This window comes from Haemorhous mexicanus, chromosome 2, assembly GCF_027477595.1.
Source record: "Haemorhous mexicanus isolate bHaeMex1 chromosome 2, bHaeMex1.pri, whole genome shotgun sequence".
In the NCBI taxonomy this organism is placed as follows: domain Eukaryota; kingdom Metazoa; phylum Chordata; class Aves; order Passeriformes; family Fringillidae; genus Haemorhous; species Haemorhous mexicanus.
In genome coordinates this window covers 16036306-16052684 of record NC_082342.1, presented here as the reverse complement: position 1 = coordinate 16052684, position 16379 = coordinate 16036306, and the positions used below count along the sequence as shown (strand labels likewise).

The window sequence follows — 16379 nt, the reverse complement described above, 5'->3', positions numbered from 1 at the left end:
TCATTTCTGACCTTCTCTACATATATGCTTATATATGTATATACTTATTTATACATATATTAAACTGTGGCCTTCCGATATCTGAAGGAAGCCTAGAAGAAAGATGGACAGACTATTCATAAGGGCCTGGAGTGACAGGACAAGGGGAATTCCTTCAAACTGACAGAGGGCAGGGATAGATGGGATATTGGGAAGAAATTCTTCCCTCTGAGGGTGGAGAAGCCCTGACACAAGTTGCCCAGAGAAGCTGTGGCTGCCTCATCCCTGGAAGTGTTAAAGGTCAGGTTGGATGGGGCTTGGAATCTGGCCTAGTGGAAGGTGTCCCCCAACCTGGGGTTGGAACTGGATTGCCTTGGGGGTCCCTTCTAACCCAAGCCAGCCTATGATCCTGTGATTTCATGCCTCTGCCTGATGGGCACAGTAGAGCACAAGTTGGCCACTGCTCTACAGGATCAGCTGAGGCCACTAAGGGCTGTCACAGTTCAGCTTTGTGGGTGTCCCTTAAAAGCTTCACTGGCAGCCTCCAGGTCACATAACAATCCAGTTCATCTGGTGCAGGTTCCTTTTCAATTTTAGTTTTTCAATAAACATTGCACGCTTTGATGATGAACAAAATGGATCCTCATTTAGGCTTGGAATACTTGACAATATTACTAAACATGTTTCTGTGAGGTGCTTTGTTTTTGTGTACACTGGTACATTGGCATTTCAGGTGTTCTCACCCAAAGTGAATAAGCTGGAGGCTTTTTTTCTTGTCTCTGGTCTGTACTCATAGCCCTGTCATCTTTTGCCTGACTATTAAATGGCAAAGTGAACTCTGTGGCTGTCAGTCCCTTTCCACAAGAAACCTGAAAAAGAAATTCAGAGAGAGCAAAGAAGGTGAATAGTGAAATCTCTGCCCAGCTGACCCTGCAGTTCAGCCAAATTTGCATCCATGGGAATCTTCAGCTGCAGAAGCAAGAGGGAAACTTGCAATCCTGTAGTCTTACAAGACAGCCAAAGAACTCCCTGAATCCAAACTATGCAGGGAAAGAAAGTGAGATGTCTTTATCTGGGTTGGTGGCTAGAGCCATAATAGAGTTACTTTTTGCCTAAAGTGCCGAGGCTAGTTGAAATTTCCCCCTTCCACTGAAGGATCAGTGTGGCACTCAGATGCTGACAGACTGGAACATAAGCTAAAAAAGATGATGTCCAATATCATGGGAAAATGCATTTTGCATTTGATTCATATTTACAGCGTTTGCATTTGATTCACCATTAATTGAACTTGGCCAATCAAAAGTAATTAGTATTTTTTAAAAGATTAGAAGATAAGTAATTTTTTTTAAATTTGCCATGATTTTTCAAATTGAATTGTTTGATATAAGCTGCTTACATATGTATTTAGCAATCAATTCAGTGGAAACCATGTGTCTTTGTCTACTCTGAAAATCTAAGCACAATATAAAATATTAAACATTTAAGTGCTTGACTTTAGTTGTATAAACACCAAAGGTAGACTTCAATCATTTTGGTTTTAGAGTCTACTAATATAAATCCATCATTATTATTATTATTGGCACAATCCTGAATCAGTTAAGCCTATTTATGAAGAATGCTTGGAGACCATGAAAATTTACATTCACATATATTTTTGCACTTTCTGGAATAAAAAAAAAATGCTGTTTGAATGCAATTTTTTTTTGTTTTAAATCTATAAGTCTGTGGTACTAGCTAAATTAGAAATGTTTTTTTTCTTGAGAATGGCAGGTACATGCACAAAATTATTTACCTGAATTCGCAATTATCCTAATCAACCTCTGAGCCCGGAGGTCACCCTCTCAGTGGTGCTTACCTTGGAGGAATTAAAGGGCTTCAGGCTGGCATTTTCCTTCATTCCACCAGTGGATGTCAACAGTGGAACAATGTCAGGAAGCTTCCACCACTGCTGTCTTTGCTGAACCTGTTCTGGGAATTCCATGCCCCAGTGAACAGATGTTATGAGTTGCTGTATAAGGCAACACATGGAATTATATTCTTGAGACCCACATGTACTTTCTAATTACACATTTGTAGCCTTTTGTTCACATGCTGTATAGCTGTGAAATGCCTAAACATAAATATCAGGGCAGCACCTTACACACCTCCCATGTGTCTTAATCTGAAAGAGTGATCCTACAGCACTGGGATCAAAGATGTTTAATTTCCAACAAGCTGGTGCACTGTGGTTGCCTGATTTTGAGGTTTAAAAGCTGCAAGTGCAAATTGAAGATATTTTTCCTCCAGATGTGGATTGTTTATAATTCCTTTCTCCAAGTAGATTATCCATTTTGTAGTATTTTGGAGCGGGTCTCATGCCTTCCCCCATTGCATACCTTTCCTTTCTGGAGCAGAAACCTCCAGAAACTAACTGGGACCTCTTCACCACATGGTTTGGTTGAAATTGAAAGGTGGATTAGAAAGTAATTAGGACACATGTAACTTTACACACATGTAAGCAAACAGACCTGAACAGGACAGCCTTGATTTTTATCTAAAACTAGATAGAAAGGGAGTATTCAGTGTGGAGGCAAAGGAATAAGCAAAAAGTAAAAGGGAGTTTTGCTGTCATGTTCACTGATTTATGTCTAAAAACATTCTCAGCAGTTACAGTAAAAGTTAAAAGCAGTTTAGGGACTAGCATATACTGAATGAAGATTGGATTATAATGGCTGGTCTGGCATGCACGTTTTGCATTGTTGTGTACATATAAGTGTACATGTATGTATATATGTATATAAATACATGTGTATATTCTTACATATGTATATACTTATATATGCACCTTATAGTTGTGGCCTTTTGCTACCTGAAAGGAGCCTGCAGGAAAGATGGAGAGAGACTATTTACAAGGGCATGTAGAGCTAGGACAGGGCAGAATGGTTTTAAACTGATAGAGAGTAGGTTTGGATTGGATATTAAGGAGAAATTCTTCCCTGTGAGGATGTTGGGGCACTGGAAATCATTGCCCAGACAGCCCTGGCTGCCCCATCACTGGAAGTATTAAATATTCCATTTTTAAAAGGGAAGAATGCTTTCACTTGTGTGAAACATCTGATGAGATGCACAAGCTCTTAGCCTCAAAACCATTTACAATCAAATTGAAAACATGGAGTTTGCAATTTTCTAAAATTTGCCCCTGCTCTGGGTATCTTCTTCTACATTTGAATTTGAATGTATGGAAATGAAGATTCCCAATTGTCTACTACACCTCCTATCTATTGTCTATTTCTCTAAAATACTATTTTGATAAAATGGACAGTGATCAGGTTGCATCCCTTGTAATGGAAACAAACATCTTTTATAGTGTTTTTCAGAGTACACTTTTACCCAAGGCAATCACAAATGCTGTGGGATGGTATCCTTCCAGTGCTCCCAACTTCTCTCCACAGATCAATTCACCTGTGTCATTCCAATGACAAGTCTCACCTGGCAGTTTCTGTACCTGTGGTGCCTGCTGACAGTACATACAGGATGCTGAAGGCTATGACTGACAGAGAAAAGAGGAAAATGGATTGAGCAAATATTTTTTATTTGTTGGCTAGGAGGAAGAAATAATGTTAACCTGACAAATATCTGTACAGGTATTAGAGTTTTTTAGGAAAAAGAAAAAAAAAAAAGAATAGAGTTAATTCTCCTTTAATAATTTTTGTTCCAACCTCCAAAGTTCAGTGTAACCTTTCATACATGAAATAATATATATAGGCATGTTTTTATATTATTTTATAAGACATAGAAAGTTGTAAAAAATTATTTTAACAATAATGAAAAATGTTGAATCTGCTTAGCTTGATGTGTAATGTGAGCATCGAGTACGGCCAAAGTAAAAAGTCAGAGAAGCGAAATGACAAGTGTTGCTTTTCATCAAGGTGAGAACAAACTTACTTACTTGTTCTCTTTTGTGCAACATAGATGGCAAGAGAATGTACTAGGCTGGCAGTGGGAGAGAAGATGACAAGTATTTCACAGGAAAATGGGAAATGTGAGAGAGAAAAAGAGGTTGTCATATCAAAAAAGGGAAAATCAAAGGACAAAGCAACTAAAGATGGGAAAAGAAGTTACTCAGGAATAAAAAAGGAAGCAAGAATTTGAAAGAACATTGGGTAGATTTTTTTGCTAATTTAATCATAGCTTTGTTTGCTGTCTTCACTCACACTCTTCACATTTATGCCAGCAATATGTAGTACAAGGGAAAAAACTACCCTGGAATGGGAGACATGATTGAAAATAAAGAAAAGGGTGTGGAAGCGAGAACACACCACATTTAGGGCACAGAATGTAATTTAATTTATGTTCCAGAAACACACACGTATTTCCATAACAGATGGTTTTGGGTATCTAACTTTGGGTGAAAGGGATGAGATGGCTGGTTATTTTGAGCACTTGTTATATTGCTATTACTAGATAATGACCCTGGATTATGTAGTTAAATATTAGAGTTGCCATGGTTGCTAGCTGTATCTTATATTCTTAGCACTGCATGGTTATCTCCTTTTCCTCCCCCAGACAATTCTAATATAACCCTACAGAAAATATCATTCAATCACCACCTGGTTTAGGATCACTCGCTCTCTTGGCCATGGATATGATTTCTTTTCCTTCTTTTACACATTAGAGTAGACACAGAATCATAGAATTGTTAAGATTGGAAAAGACCTTTAGGATTATCAAGTCCAACCACCAGCCCAGCACTACCTCCCTGTTCCCACTAAACTGTGTCCTCCACTGCCACCTCCACATGTTTTTTTAACAACTCCAGGGATGGTGACTCAACCACTTCCCTGGGCAGCCCATTCCAGTACTTTACAAACCTTTCAATTAAAAAGTTTTTCCTGATATCTAATCTGAACCTCCCCTGGCACAACTTTAGGCCATTTCCTCTCTCCCTGTCCCTTGTTCCTTGGGAGCAGAGCCTGACCCCCACCCGGCTGCATCCTCCTGTCAGAGAGTTGTGGAGAGTGAAAAGGTCCCCCTGAGCCTCCTTTTCTCCAGGCTGAGCCACTGCAGCTCCCTCAGCAGCTCCTGCTGCTCCAGAACCTTTTCCAGCTCTGTTCCCTTCTCTGGACACTCTCCAGCCCCTCAGTGCCTCTCTGGTAGGGAGAGGACCAGAACTGGATCAGAACTCGAGGAGTGGCCTCAGCCGTGCCCAGCACAGTGGAACAGTCACTGCCCTGCTCCTGCTGGACACCCTATTGTTGGCAAAATCCAGCATCCCGCTGCCCCTCTTGGCCATGACATGCAGTGGAGATGACTGCTTCATTTTGTGGGAGCCTTTCATATGTTTTAGCTTGCTCTCATGACCGTAGGACTGCTTCTGTGCTTTTTAGCCCAGAGGATTTCTCCAGGTACACTGTTTCCTGAGGGTCTCTCCGAACACTGTGAAGACAAGTAGTTTTCAAACTTCTAGGTACTTCAGAAAAAGATTGGTGTAAACCTTGAAGGCATTGTTTTAGCTCAGTTACTTTCCCATCCTAGACCTGTTTTTTCATTATCTCACGTGTATGCAAAATACATGTTACTTGCCAAATACTAGAAATTAAATTACAGTTTTTCTGATACCAAGAGTGACTTCCTCTTCTAGAGGATGTGTCCTTGCCTTTGGAAGGTCCCTTCCAACTCAAACTATTCTGTCATTCTAAGGCCTTTTATGTGTTGACATCTGAGACACATTTTCATTTACATCAAACAGACCTTAATGTCTTTAATGGGTGTTGTTTTTTAATTAATTAGTAGACTTATGCAAGGACAGTCTCCTCAAGACAGCAGTTACCTTGCAGGGTCTCATAATTCCCCCGACAGGAAAGCCATGCCAAATGTGGGAGGAGAAAATGACCTTTTGGCCACCAAACACAGCAGTTGTTGGAGCAGATACTGTACTGCCACAGATGCATGATCCTGAATACCTTGGTCACAGTGGGGAAAAGGCAAATCTGAGTCTTTGTATTCTGGATATTCTGGAAACTGTTTTCCTTGTGTCCAGTCCATCTCTAAATACACTTATCTCCAGACAGATTTATCTGCTTAGTCTGTCACTTTTCTTTGTATTTATTCCTTGTGGATATGAGTGTTGAGGAGCTCTGTTCTCTGCATGTTTAGTCATTAAGGCCAGAACAAGAGAAATAACTTCCCTAAGACAGTGCTATGTTTTTTTCCTGCTTGTGGTTGATGGGTTTATGATGCAAATCACTAATGTTGCCTCCCAAACCCCTCCCCAAAAAAGAACACTTCAAGTACATGTTACAGATTGGCTCAAAGCTTTGAGTATCTCAGCACTAGTTTGGAAAATACCTTATCATTGCTGTTAATATTTAAACTTGGGGTAACCATTAACAGAAAACACAGATTACACAGTGCTACATCTATTTATTAAGCATCCACAACAAGGTCTAGATGGTGCAAGAGCTTAGCATGGTGTTCTTTAACCTCTGAAAGCTAAGTTCAAATCTTGGATTAGATCAGATGTAAATGTTAGTTACTGTCCTCATCCTTTTGTGAGCTTCCTAAACTACACCATTCATAACATTTAGCAATTCCCTGGTACTCTAATTTTAGATCTGTGGCAGGCTGACAGTATTAGCCTGAAACATCACCCTATCCTGTAAACAGGTGTTGATCCTGATGGGAAAGGACTAAGTAGGTTCTGCTGACTCAGAAGTGGGCAATTTTACTACCTCAGTGCAAGGAAACTGCTTTCTGTGAGGGAAGTCCAAGAGTGTGGATTACAGCAATGAGTATATTTTGATTTTAATGCATTTATAGTTGGTTGATAGCAAATCTAAATCCTGGGGAGGGGGGAGGGAGGTTTTCTGTGCTGCTTGAATATTACTGGAGAGCAGCATGAACTGACCTTCATTACTAGAGCTGAGTTTGCACGTTGTCTGTCTGTGCCTCTCCTGGCTCAAGTCCAGGATAGTCTGTACCATTACTTTTCTAGTACTGAAAGTTTCCACAGAAAAGCTCTACCTGCTTTTAAGATGCTGATTACCTAGTAGTGTGTTCACTGCATCTCTCTTTCATAAAGCTCATGAGTGTAAGAAAAGTAAGGAAGAATTATTCTGAATTCAGAATCATTGAGTTCTGAATCCAATGTTTGGACACTGCTGATTTAACAGTGTGTAATTTGAAAGAGCTGAATTTAGCCCTTCAATCCGACATTGCACCAGAGAATAATTGCAAAGAAATATTGCAGAAGTTCTTATTTGGTCTCCAGAGATAAAGGTCTTCCAGAGGAAGTCCAGGGAGAAACAAAAACAAGCAATAAACCAAAAAAACCCCAAACACCTGGAGTTGAAAAAACTCATTGTCCCTGAATGTATTTCTCACGTGAAATCACTCCTCCATGGCCTCAGGCCCATGAATAGGAGCTGTCTAGCAAGACTGTCTTGACTTCTGTGAAAACCTGTTGATCTAGAATGGCCCAGCCACAGAGAAATGAACCTGTTAGTGGCTTGCTGTGTTTAAAACTTGTACAGCTGTATTGTGTTAAATGTAAACGGAATTCTACTGAGCTAAAATACTCTCTTGATGTTTCCTTTCAAAGGCCTGATTGAATGCACCTCTCACCTGGGGAAAGGAAAAAGAAGAGGCTTTGCTGCAGCATAGCTGCTCTGCCTTACCTCAGTAGTATAAAACAAAGCTATCATATAGGAGGATACCTAGATGCTGCCTCTTTGGCTGATTGAAAAATTCTGTAACAGCTGCTAACTCTTCTCTTTCTTTTTTTTTTTTCTCTTTTTTTTTAATCTATGGGAAGCACAGCTGGTAGAAATGGCTGTACCAAGGGTCTGTTCTAACTTGTGACTCCTTGAACTGCAGCAACTGTGACTGTAAACAGTCAGCTAAACCAGGGGCAAACTCTGCTATCACTGAAAGCTGCAGTAAAGACAGAGGAAGGTTAACTTGATCCTACATGAAGGCCACACAGAAGTGTTTCAAAAGCCAGATTTACAGTTTTGCTGCACTATGTGGTAGCTTTTCAGCTACAAGTAACATAAGTGATCAGCAAACACAGAAATGTTATCTTTTCATGAACACTCTGACCTGTGGGAATAGAATTGCTGATCTCTAGGAATTTCCTGTCTGAAAGCCCTGGTCTAGCCTGACAAGTGGGCTCCTTTAAGGACTGCAGTGAAATCTATCCCCTATGAAGGCATGAACAACTTCCCGCTGATGATCTGCAAGCACTGTTTTGACATGACTGGGAAATAAAGTCACAGGGCTATGAACAGTTAAAAGATTAACTAATCTCTGAGATAGAATGATCAAAAGAACCTTTTAGAAGAGACTTCCTGTAATGGGTGAATTTTTGACTGAAAGGGAAAAAGAAACCCAGAGGCCAGGCTAGCCTGGTGGGTGACTAAGGGGAGAGCAATTAGGTGCTCTGTGAGTTACTCATGCCTTCAGCATGCTTTAAGACCTCTTTTATCTCAACTTGGGCTGAGGTAATTTCAGTTGATACTATACAGGAAACTCCAGCTCCTGGCCAGCTCTGGGAATACAGGGCACTGTGTGACTCCATCCAGAAGGAGTCACAGCTTAAATCCTCTTGTGTCTGTACTTAAGTGGACCAGGAGGGGTCAGCTTTGCAGCTCTTCCTCAGCAATAGGGCTAAGATCTGAGTCTAAACGCGTTATAGAAACAATGTATGTAGCTGAGATTCAGTGCCTACTTCTTACTGGATTTGTTTGTAGTAGAGAAAAGAAAACCAGGCACACTTCACAGAAATTACTGATAAATCTAACCAACCAAACAAAAACACCTCACTCTCTTTCAGTGATACCTGGTATCGAGAGAAAAATAAATTGTTATTCTTCTGGCAAAGTATTAGCAAGTCATCTCTAGGACCTTGATTCTCCACCGTGAAGTGTGTGCTCAACTCTTACTGAAGTTAGAGATCACAGAATCATGCAGTCAATAGAATAGTTTTGATTGGAAGGGACCTTAAAACTCATCCAGTTCCAATCCCCTGCCATGGGCAGGGACACCTTCCACTAGACCAGGCTGCTCCAAGCCACATCCAACCTGGCCTTGAACACTTCCAGGGATGGGGCAGCCACAGCTTCTCTGGGCAACCTGTGCCAGGGCCTCACCACCCTCAGAGGGAAGAATTTCTTCCCAATATCCCACTTCCTGCTCTCTTTCATTTTAAAGCCTTTCCCTTATCTTGTCACCTGTGTCAAGAGTCCCTCTCCAGCTCTGTTGGAGCCTCTTTTGATACTGGAAGGGGCTCTAAGGTCTCCCCAAAGCCTTCTCTTCTGCTGAACGGTCCCAAATACAGACACATGGACACAGCATTTTTCAGGCTTGGTCACTGAACAGCTTAGTCTTTTAAAAGTGTGAAAAATGTGTATTTTATGATTGGCTTTTCACAAATATTAAAATGAATATTATATGTGTTATGTTAGAAAGTTATGCTGTATTAATTCTCTTAAGTAGTGTGTTAAATATAGTTTTAGGTTATAACAAAATGTTAGAATAGAAACTGTGCTATGTAAGATACTTTTTTAAAGAAAGGACTCACACTGAGATAGCAGCAACAGGACACCTAAATCTTTCAGAGAAAAAAATTTATTGACCCATTATCAGAAGAAATGAACTTCTTCCCACCTCGAAGGTGCTGTTAGGATTCAGAGGAAGAAGTTGACACTGACCAGACAGAATCCTGTGTTTGAATGGAATTTATGCATCATGTATGAGGTGTATGAATATGCAACAGGCTGTTGTTTTTAAGGGTTAATCCTCTGTTAACGGGTGTCCTTTTCGGGCTTGTGCTGCCCAGAAGAGGGTACCCGGACATCCGTTGTTTCTATTGTCTCATATTGGTCTAGTTCAAATTGTCCAAATTATTATTACGCTAATTATATTGCTATTTTTATAACCATTTTATTACTATTAAACTTTTAAAATTTTAAAAACAAGTGATTGGCATTTTTCACAAAGGAAAAAACAGGACTCTAAAAAATTAATTTTCTAGGTCCACGTTTCACACAAGTTCAAGTAATAAAAAGTAAGTTCACAACACACAGCCCATCTTTGACCTGACACAGGACAACAAATTTTTGCCTGCTGCCATTTTTAATAATTGGGTTTTTTGTCATAATTGTCAGAAAGGAGCTGATTGCCAGGCTGGAGCAAGTGGAAAAAGAAAGCATGGATGCTGCTCGGCTGGCTAAGGAGTACGCACAGCTGACAGAGGAGAACCGAACGCTGAAGCTGGCCCAGACACAGTGCGTGGAGCAGCTGGAAAAGCTCAGGATACAGTACCAAAAGAGACAGGGCTCCTCATAACTCCCAACTGGCTCATGGGAGGCACTTCATGCAGGAATGGAAAGCAGATTTTAAAATAAAGATCTGTTTAATATGTTACAACACTTTACTACGGATACAGAGTATGTAGAAGTCTGAATTTGATTTAATGCTTGCCACCCAGTAGCTTAATATAATGGATATTTCATCCATTATATAATGAATGTTTTATTTCAAGTAACATAATTGAAGTTAATCTATCCCCATTATATGTTCTAGTGGATCAGGTTTCTTTTCTAAACATATTTCTTCCAATTTAAGAAGATATGGACACACTAGAAAATTATATAAATAGTCTCTGTGTTGGAAATTTGGATCTTTACAAGGACTGGGACAATGTTAATATATGGAATCCATGTATGTTAATTTTAGTTCGGTAAATTCTTTTTAAATTATTTTCCTCATGCATAAAGTGTTTGGAAGTTATCTTGAAGTAGATCTCTTCCCTAGTAAAAACTATACTTTATGTCAATTTCACACTGTTGTATAAAATCTGAAAAATTGCACATTAAAAATCATTTTACATCATTTTTTATCAAACAAGTGCACTGCCAGTGATAATTTGCAAGTTATAGAATTAAAAGGAAACAGACAAGATCAAACTTTCCTTCCTTAAGTATAAAGATTACTTGAGTGTCTTTTTATTGTACTTTCAGGCATGCAAGAAATGAAAAATTAATATAAGAATCATAATTTCATCATAGTTTCATCTGAGACTATGTCAGTAAAATTATTGTAAGGCTCTTTTGTTCTTATTTTCTGGTCTATTTTGAAACATAAGTGGCTGTAAGTAGGGACGGGAGTTCTGTGATACACAACTGGGAAGTAAAATGTCAGTTTTACTTGCTCTATTTATCCCTGTATTTTCTTAGATCAACTTAAAAATCCTCATTATACTTCCATTTCTATTCATAGAGCAGGTTTTTCATTAAAAGTGGATGTAGAAAAGCCCTTTTATGTTCTGAATGTTCTCAAATCACCTTGTATTTTAAACTCTACTTGTCAGATGCAGCTTGTTACATCTTCATGAGCCTGGAATTCAACTTAATGGGTTATTAGTACTGTGTCTTAGTAATTGAAATCTATGAACTTAAGATTTGCACCAGGACTTTAGCTTTGATTATTATCATTAGTCCACCATGAAAACGGAATTTCATGTTAATCAGAACAATTCCTGGCAGCAAAGGGGACAAAAAAAGAATTACAAGCTGCCTGTAATTTATCTGTGCTGACTGCCTACAGAATTCTCTGCAGCACAGGTGGGAAAACTGGCTCTGTGTTACTCCAAGCACCTGGCACTGCAGCAGGAGAGCATGAAGAGGTAGCAGGAGAGGACAACCTTGTTTCCCTTTCTCCTCCTGAGCCACCAGGGCAGTGTCAGCATCCAAACTTGTCACTGCTTCCTGCTGTAGCTGGGAAATCACCACTCCTGAGGCATGCACTTCCCACTGGAATGCTCCCTGAGCAATGGATCACTGTATTTATTCCTCTTATTATCTGAGGATCCAATTTTCCTTGTACTTTGTAAAGTTGAAGAGGAAAAAACCCATAGTTAATAAAAACCACTTGGAATATTAGGTCTGGAAGTGCTGGAAAAGTCTTGTCTGAGTTTTGCACTGTTGGGAAACATAACTTGAAGAGAAATCAGAGCTTTGCTTTGAGCACAGAACACCTCAGAAGCTAGAATTACCCTTTTTTGCCTGTGTTTATGTGTTTTGAACAAGAGAGTTCCCATTTTAAAATAGGTTCTCATTTTAGTCAAAGATTTTTCCATCTAGCCTTGAAAACATCATGCAGTCAGATGATTTCAGTGAATTCATTGGAAACCATATGAAGTACATAAAATTAGCATATTGACAGACTGTCTTTGGATGCAAATGGATCAGACAGCAGACCTTTATTACAAATAACTGTGTTCACCTTGAAATTTTCTATTGAAGTGCAGCCACTATGCTTTAGATATCAGAAAAATGACAGACCATATGGTGGGAGAAAAACCTGAGAGAGAGCCACAGTCAGGTGGAGAAGGAAAGCTGGGCCTCATTTGTGGCATTCAGCACTTGAATTGTTGAGAATAGTCGGGGAATATGTTTTTCCTAACCGGTAGGTACTGACCAGTATAGAAGAATTCAATAAATATCTTGAATAGATGTGCAGATGCCAATTTTTTGATGTGGTCCAGCCTACAAGCCTGGATAAATATGAAATTCTTAAACCATCCCAAAGTAATTTAAGTCAAAGATTTATATTCAACTTGGACTTTAGCTATGTGCAATCAAATTTTCCTCCTGCTTTTAGTTATGGTTAAAGTAAAAAATAACAGCTTTGTATGAACATATTTGCCTGCATGCATGCTCATGTGCCTGAGAGCAGGAGCTCAGAGAAATTGTATCACAATACAAATGAGTAAAACTGATATAAAAGTACCAAGGATGAAAAATTAATGTCTCTTGAAATTTATTTTTTTTTTAATATTTGGGGAAGTGGGATTCAAAGGCAGGAAGGTAGGGAAATGGAATTTTCCAAAAATATTCATAGGCAAGTTAAATTAAAATGTGGCATAGTCAACATAATGCAGAAAATCATCCAGGTGTTGAAAAGAGTAAAGGTAGCTGGAACAACCTTCTGAGACGTAACTGCTGTATTTATCATCCATCTCTTGATTTGTTTATCAAGAGCATAATAGTGAAAAATATTTTCACATTCAGTAAGTCTCTAATTTGGTCATGCTGAGTTTTTCTCTAGATACAGTGGAGCTCTGCTGACTAAATAGCTGAAATTAGGCTTTTTAATAAAGCATTTATTATACTGATCCTGTATTTCCACGCAGACAATATGGTTTGTGTTCTGGTTGAAGTGGTCTGCATGTTAGGTCCTGTTGTATCTATCACACTATAAAAGCAAGTTTTATACAATTCTTTCACAGACTTTTTAGAAGTTCAAAAACTTAGAAGCCAGTTTTTGAAATCAAGTACCAATGAAAGGTTCAATTTCATAACATGTGACTGCAACCTGTGAGAACTGCAGCTGTATTGCAGACAAAATGTATTTCTTACTGTTATCCAGGTTATTTGGGTTAGCAAAAATAAGCATGCCACTTCCATGATAAATGCATTTGCTTCAAACCACTTAAGGCACAGTGAAGTACATGGGTTTAAAACAAAAACAAGACCTGTGTTTTCCATTTTCTATCATTGCTAAATAACTTCCTTCCACCGTAAAGAATGCTGAGCAGACTAAATTTAAGGCTTCCAGTTAGCAAGGATATGACTCATGCAGTCTTGAAACAGCCAGAGCCGAGGGTGACTTGACACTTGGAACGTCCGGAAGATGAGGAGCTGGGAGTTTGAGTTCGGTGCCTTTAAAAAAAAAAATGTTTCCCTTTTCAGGATTACCTCTATTCTGTCTGATTTTGTGAATTAATGATCTTTGGAAGTGTGCCACCTTCCACCAGGGGATTCCATCATCTAGGCCTTTGTAAAGATCACACACAGTGGGGACAGGTGGGACAGAGAGGTGTCCTCAGCCTTCCTTTGGGTTGTGTGGTTGGGGAGCTCTGCCACGTGACCCTTTGCTGCTTCATCTCCAGTCACAGGACACCTTGCAGAAATTAGCTAGTCACAGTAATAACCACAAAGCCACTTGGTGGTTTTCCCTGTCTAAAATTCTTTTCTTGATCAACGCACAAAGTGGAAGCATCTAAAGGAACAGGGGAGACTTGTCTGGAAGAGTCTTGCCTCTCTGTCTGTGGGGGGTACAAGACATGCAATGGTGGAAGAACAGGGCTGCAGGGAAAGGAACTTTGGTCCAGCCAGTGATGTAGCAGGAAGAGCACTGGCCCTGTCCAGCAGGAATGTGAGGAGAGCTGACAGAACCTGGGTGCTGCCATGACTTTTGTCTCCTATCTTCATACTTCCACAGTCATACCTGTGCACCCACAGCTCTGAGGGTCTTCTCCCTCCTGGTGGGATGTCATGGCATGCAGATGCATGGATGGCATGGTGATACATATCCCTGGAAAACCCACAATGAAGCCATTAACTGTCTTTGTGACAGGTCTGGAAGGTGTGCAGCAATGAAAGACTAAGACTGAGCAAGCACCAAAAAGCTGGGCCCTGCTGTTCATCTTGATGTACTTCTGTGGGACAAGACCAGACACCAACTGCATGACTGCACCACGGTGCACATTATAGTGGAAGGGAAGGTAGCAAAGCAGAGTTGGAGGGGCAGCCTCAACCTCACCATTTGCTTCACTGGTTTTGCAATGTTAAACTGGGAGTTATCAAGGTGGTCTTTCAGGGGCATGCCAAAACTGTGAGGCTGACACCTTAAATTCCAAGTAGATTATTTTATAAGAATGAAAAATCTACCTTGCTTGGGACAGTGCCAGTCACCTCTAGGTTCTTCAGTGCTCCTAACAAGTTAATGTCATGTGTTACTCATACCCATATGAATGAAAGATGACAACCACTCACAAATCACCATTATCCTCTACCCAGGCTGCCTCCACTGTATTTTTTATTCTGTAGAAAGCACAAGATTTAGCATGAGTCAGTATGCTTTTCTACACGCCAATTATCAGTTCCCCCTTCTAAACCTCAGTTCCTTCAATCCCCCTGACCACAATCCATCCCCACTGAGTAAGCAGCGTCAGCCTAGAGCTCAGATCCAGTTGTCTGACGATCTTATGACATGGTCTGATGATTACCATGTGCTCAAGGTGGTTTCCAAGTGCCATATATGATGTTTTGTGGTTCAGTGCTGGCATGTGGCAGCAAGGAATTCTAGCAGCCTGCAGGTGTCTGCTGTGAGACATGCTTGGTTTCCTTGAGCTGGTTAGAAAATATGAGAGTAGATAGTCTGTGGATTTAGTTATTTGTCTTAATCTTATACTAAATTTTAATACAGGAATTAGGGAAACGAAATGAGGATGTGTGTGCTGATGTAACAAATGTGCAGCCAGATGCCAAACTGTGCTCTGGGTACTTAGAATGAGTTAAGTGATATGAGAACTTTAGGTGATGGAAAGGAAGTAGGCACAGCTAGGAAGAGGAACTGGTGAGTGAGCTGTTGCTTTAACTGCTTGCTTTCTGGCTGCTTATGGCTTGCACCAATAGAATGTATTGGCTGTTGTACTTAGCTCAGCATTGAGAAGCTTGTTTTTGGATGTATCCCAGCACTTTTCCAAGACTAGTTTACTCTAAAATTTTATACTGTGAATATTTACTTCACTGAGGTAATGTTTTTGTCAACTCTGTCTAGAATTAACAGAGTTATGATATGATACAGATGTCAGAGCATTACAGATGGTTCTTCTACAGAAAGAGGAATAACCAGTATCAAAATATGACTATTTTGCTAATCATGGGATCATAGAAAATCTTGAGTTGGGAGGGTCCCATAAGGGTCATCGAGCCCAGTTCTATGCCAACTGCTGCATTTGCCTTAAAGATAAATAAAACCTTGATAAATAGCCTATGTAAATTAAAAACTGCATTGAAGCCAGAGCACTTCAGTACTAAAATAAGTGTAGCCCCCCAATGGTCTTTTGCTGCTTCCACTGCAAAAGTAGAATTTGGTACTTTTATGAGCAAGATCCTGTTTCCCACATGAAGGAATAGCAGCAGTTGTGATGTTCTGTGATTGAAAAACTTTCACCTCTGTCTTGTAGCTTTCTTACAAGTGTATGGCAAACCTCAGTGCACAACTCAGATTGCCTTGTGACCACAGATTTCTTCACAGCCATTTCATCACAGTGCTCTGCCCAGCCTGGGTCTTTGACTCCCACATTCCTCTGCTGTGTGTGGACAGCTGAAATAAGTCAACCACTCTGAACTTTTTAAAGCAGTCAGAAGCAAATGCATCATTTAACATTATCTGCTAAGGAAATTGACTGTCTTATGGTCAGACCCTTTTGTGTCCCTGGTCAGCAAGTACATCAGTGTATATGTTTACTGATTAGATGTCAGTACAAAAAATACCAATATTAATATTCATGGAAGACAGAGGCACATTCAGACATACTCCTTTGAATGCTGTTCTAAAAAATAGACTTA

At 39.9% G+C, this 16379-nt stretch overlaps 1 protein-coding gene across 2 annotated transcripts in view; it reads left to right on the top strand.

The window, feature by feature from the left end:
• The window catches only part of MAP3K7CL (MAP3K7 C-terminal like), a 32460-nt gene extending 19697 nt beyond the window's left edge, over positions 1–12763 (top strand). For both annotated transcript variants that reach the window (XM_059874030.1, XM_059874020.1), the window contains one exon: positions 10125–12763. In XM_059874030.1, the coding sequence (XP_059730013.1) occupies positions 10125–10305 (181 nt within the window). In that variant the 3' untranslated portion in view covers positions 10306–12763. The remainder of the gene's footprint in view (positions 1–10124) is intronic.
• The last annotated feature ends 3616 nt before the right edge of the window (positions 12764–16379 follow it).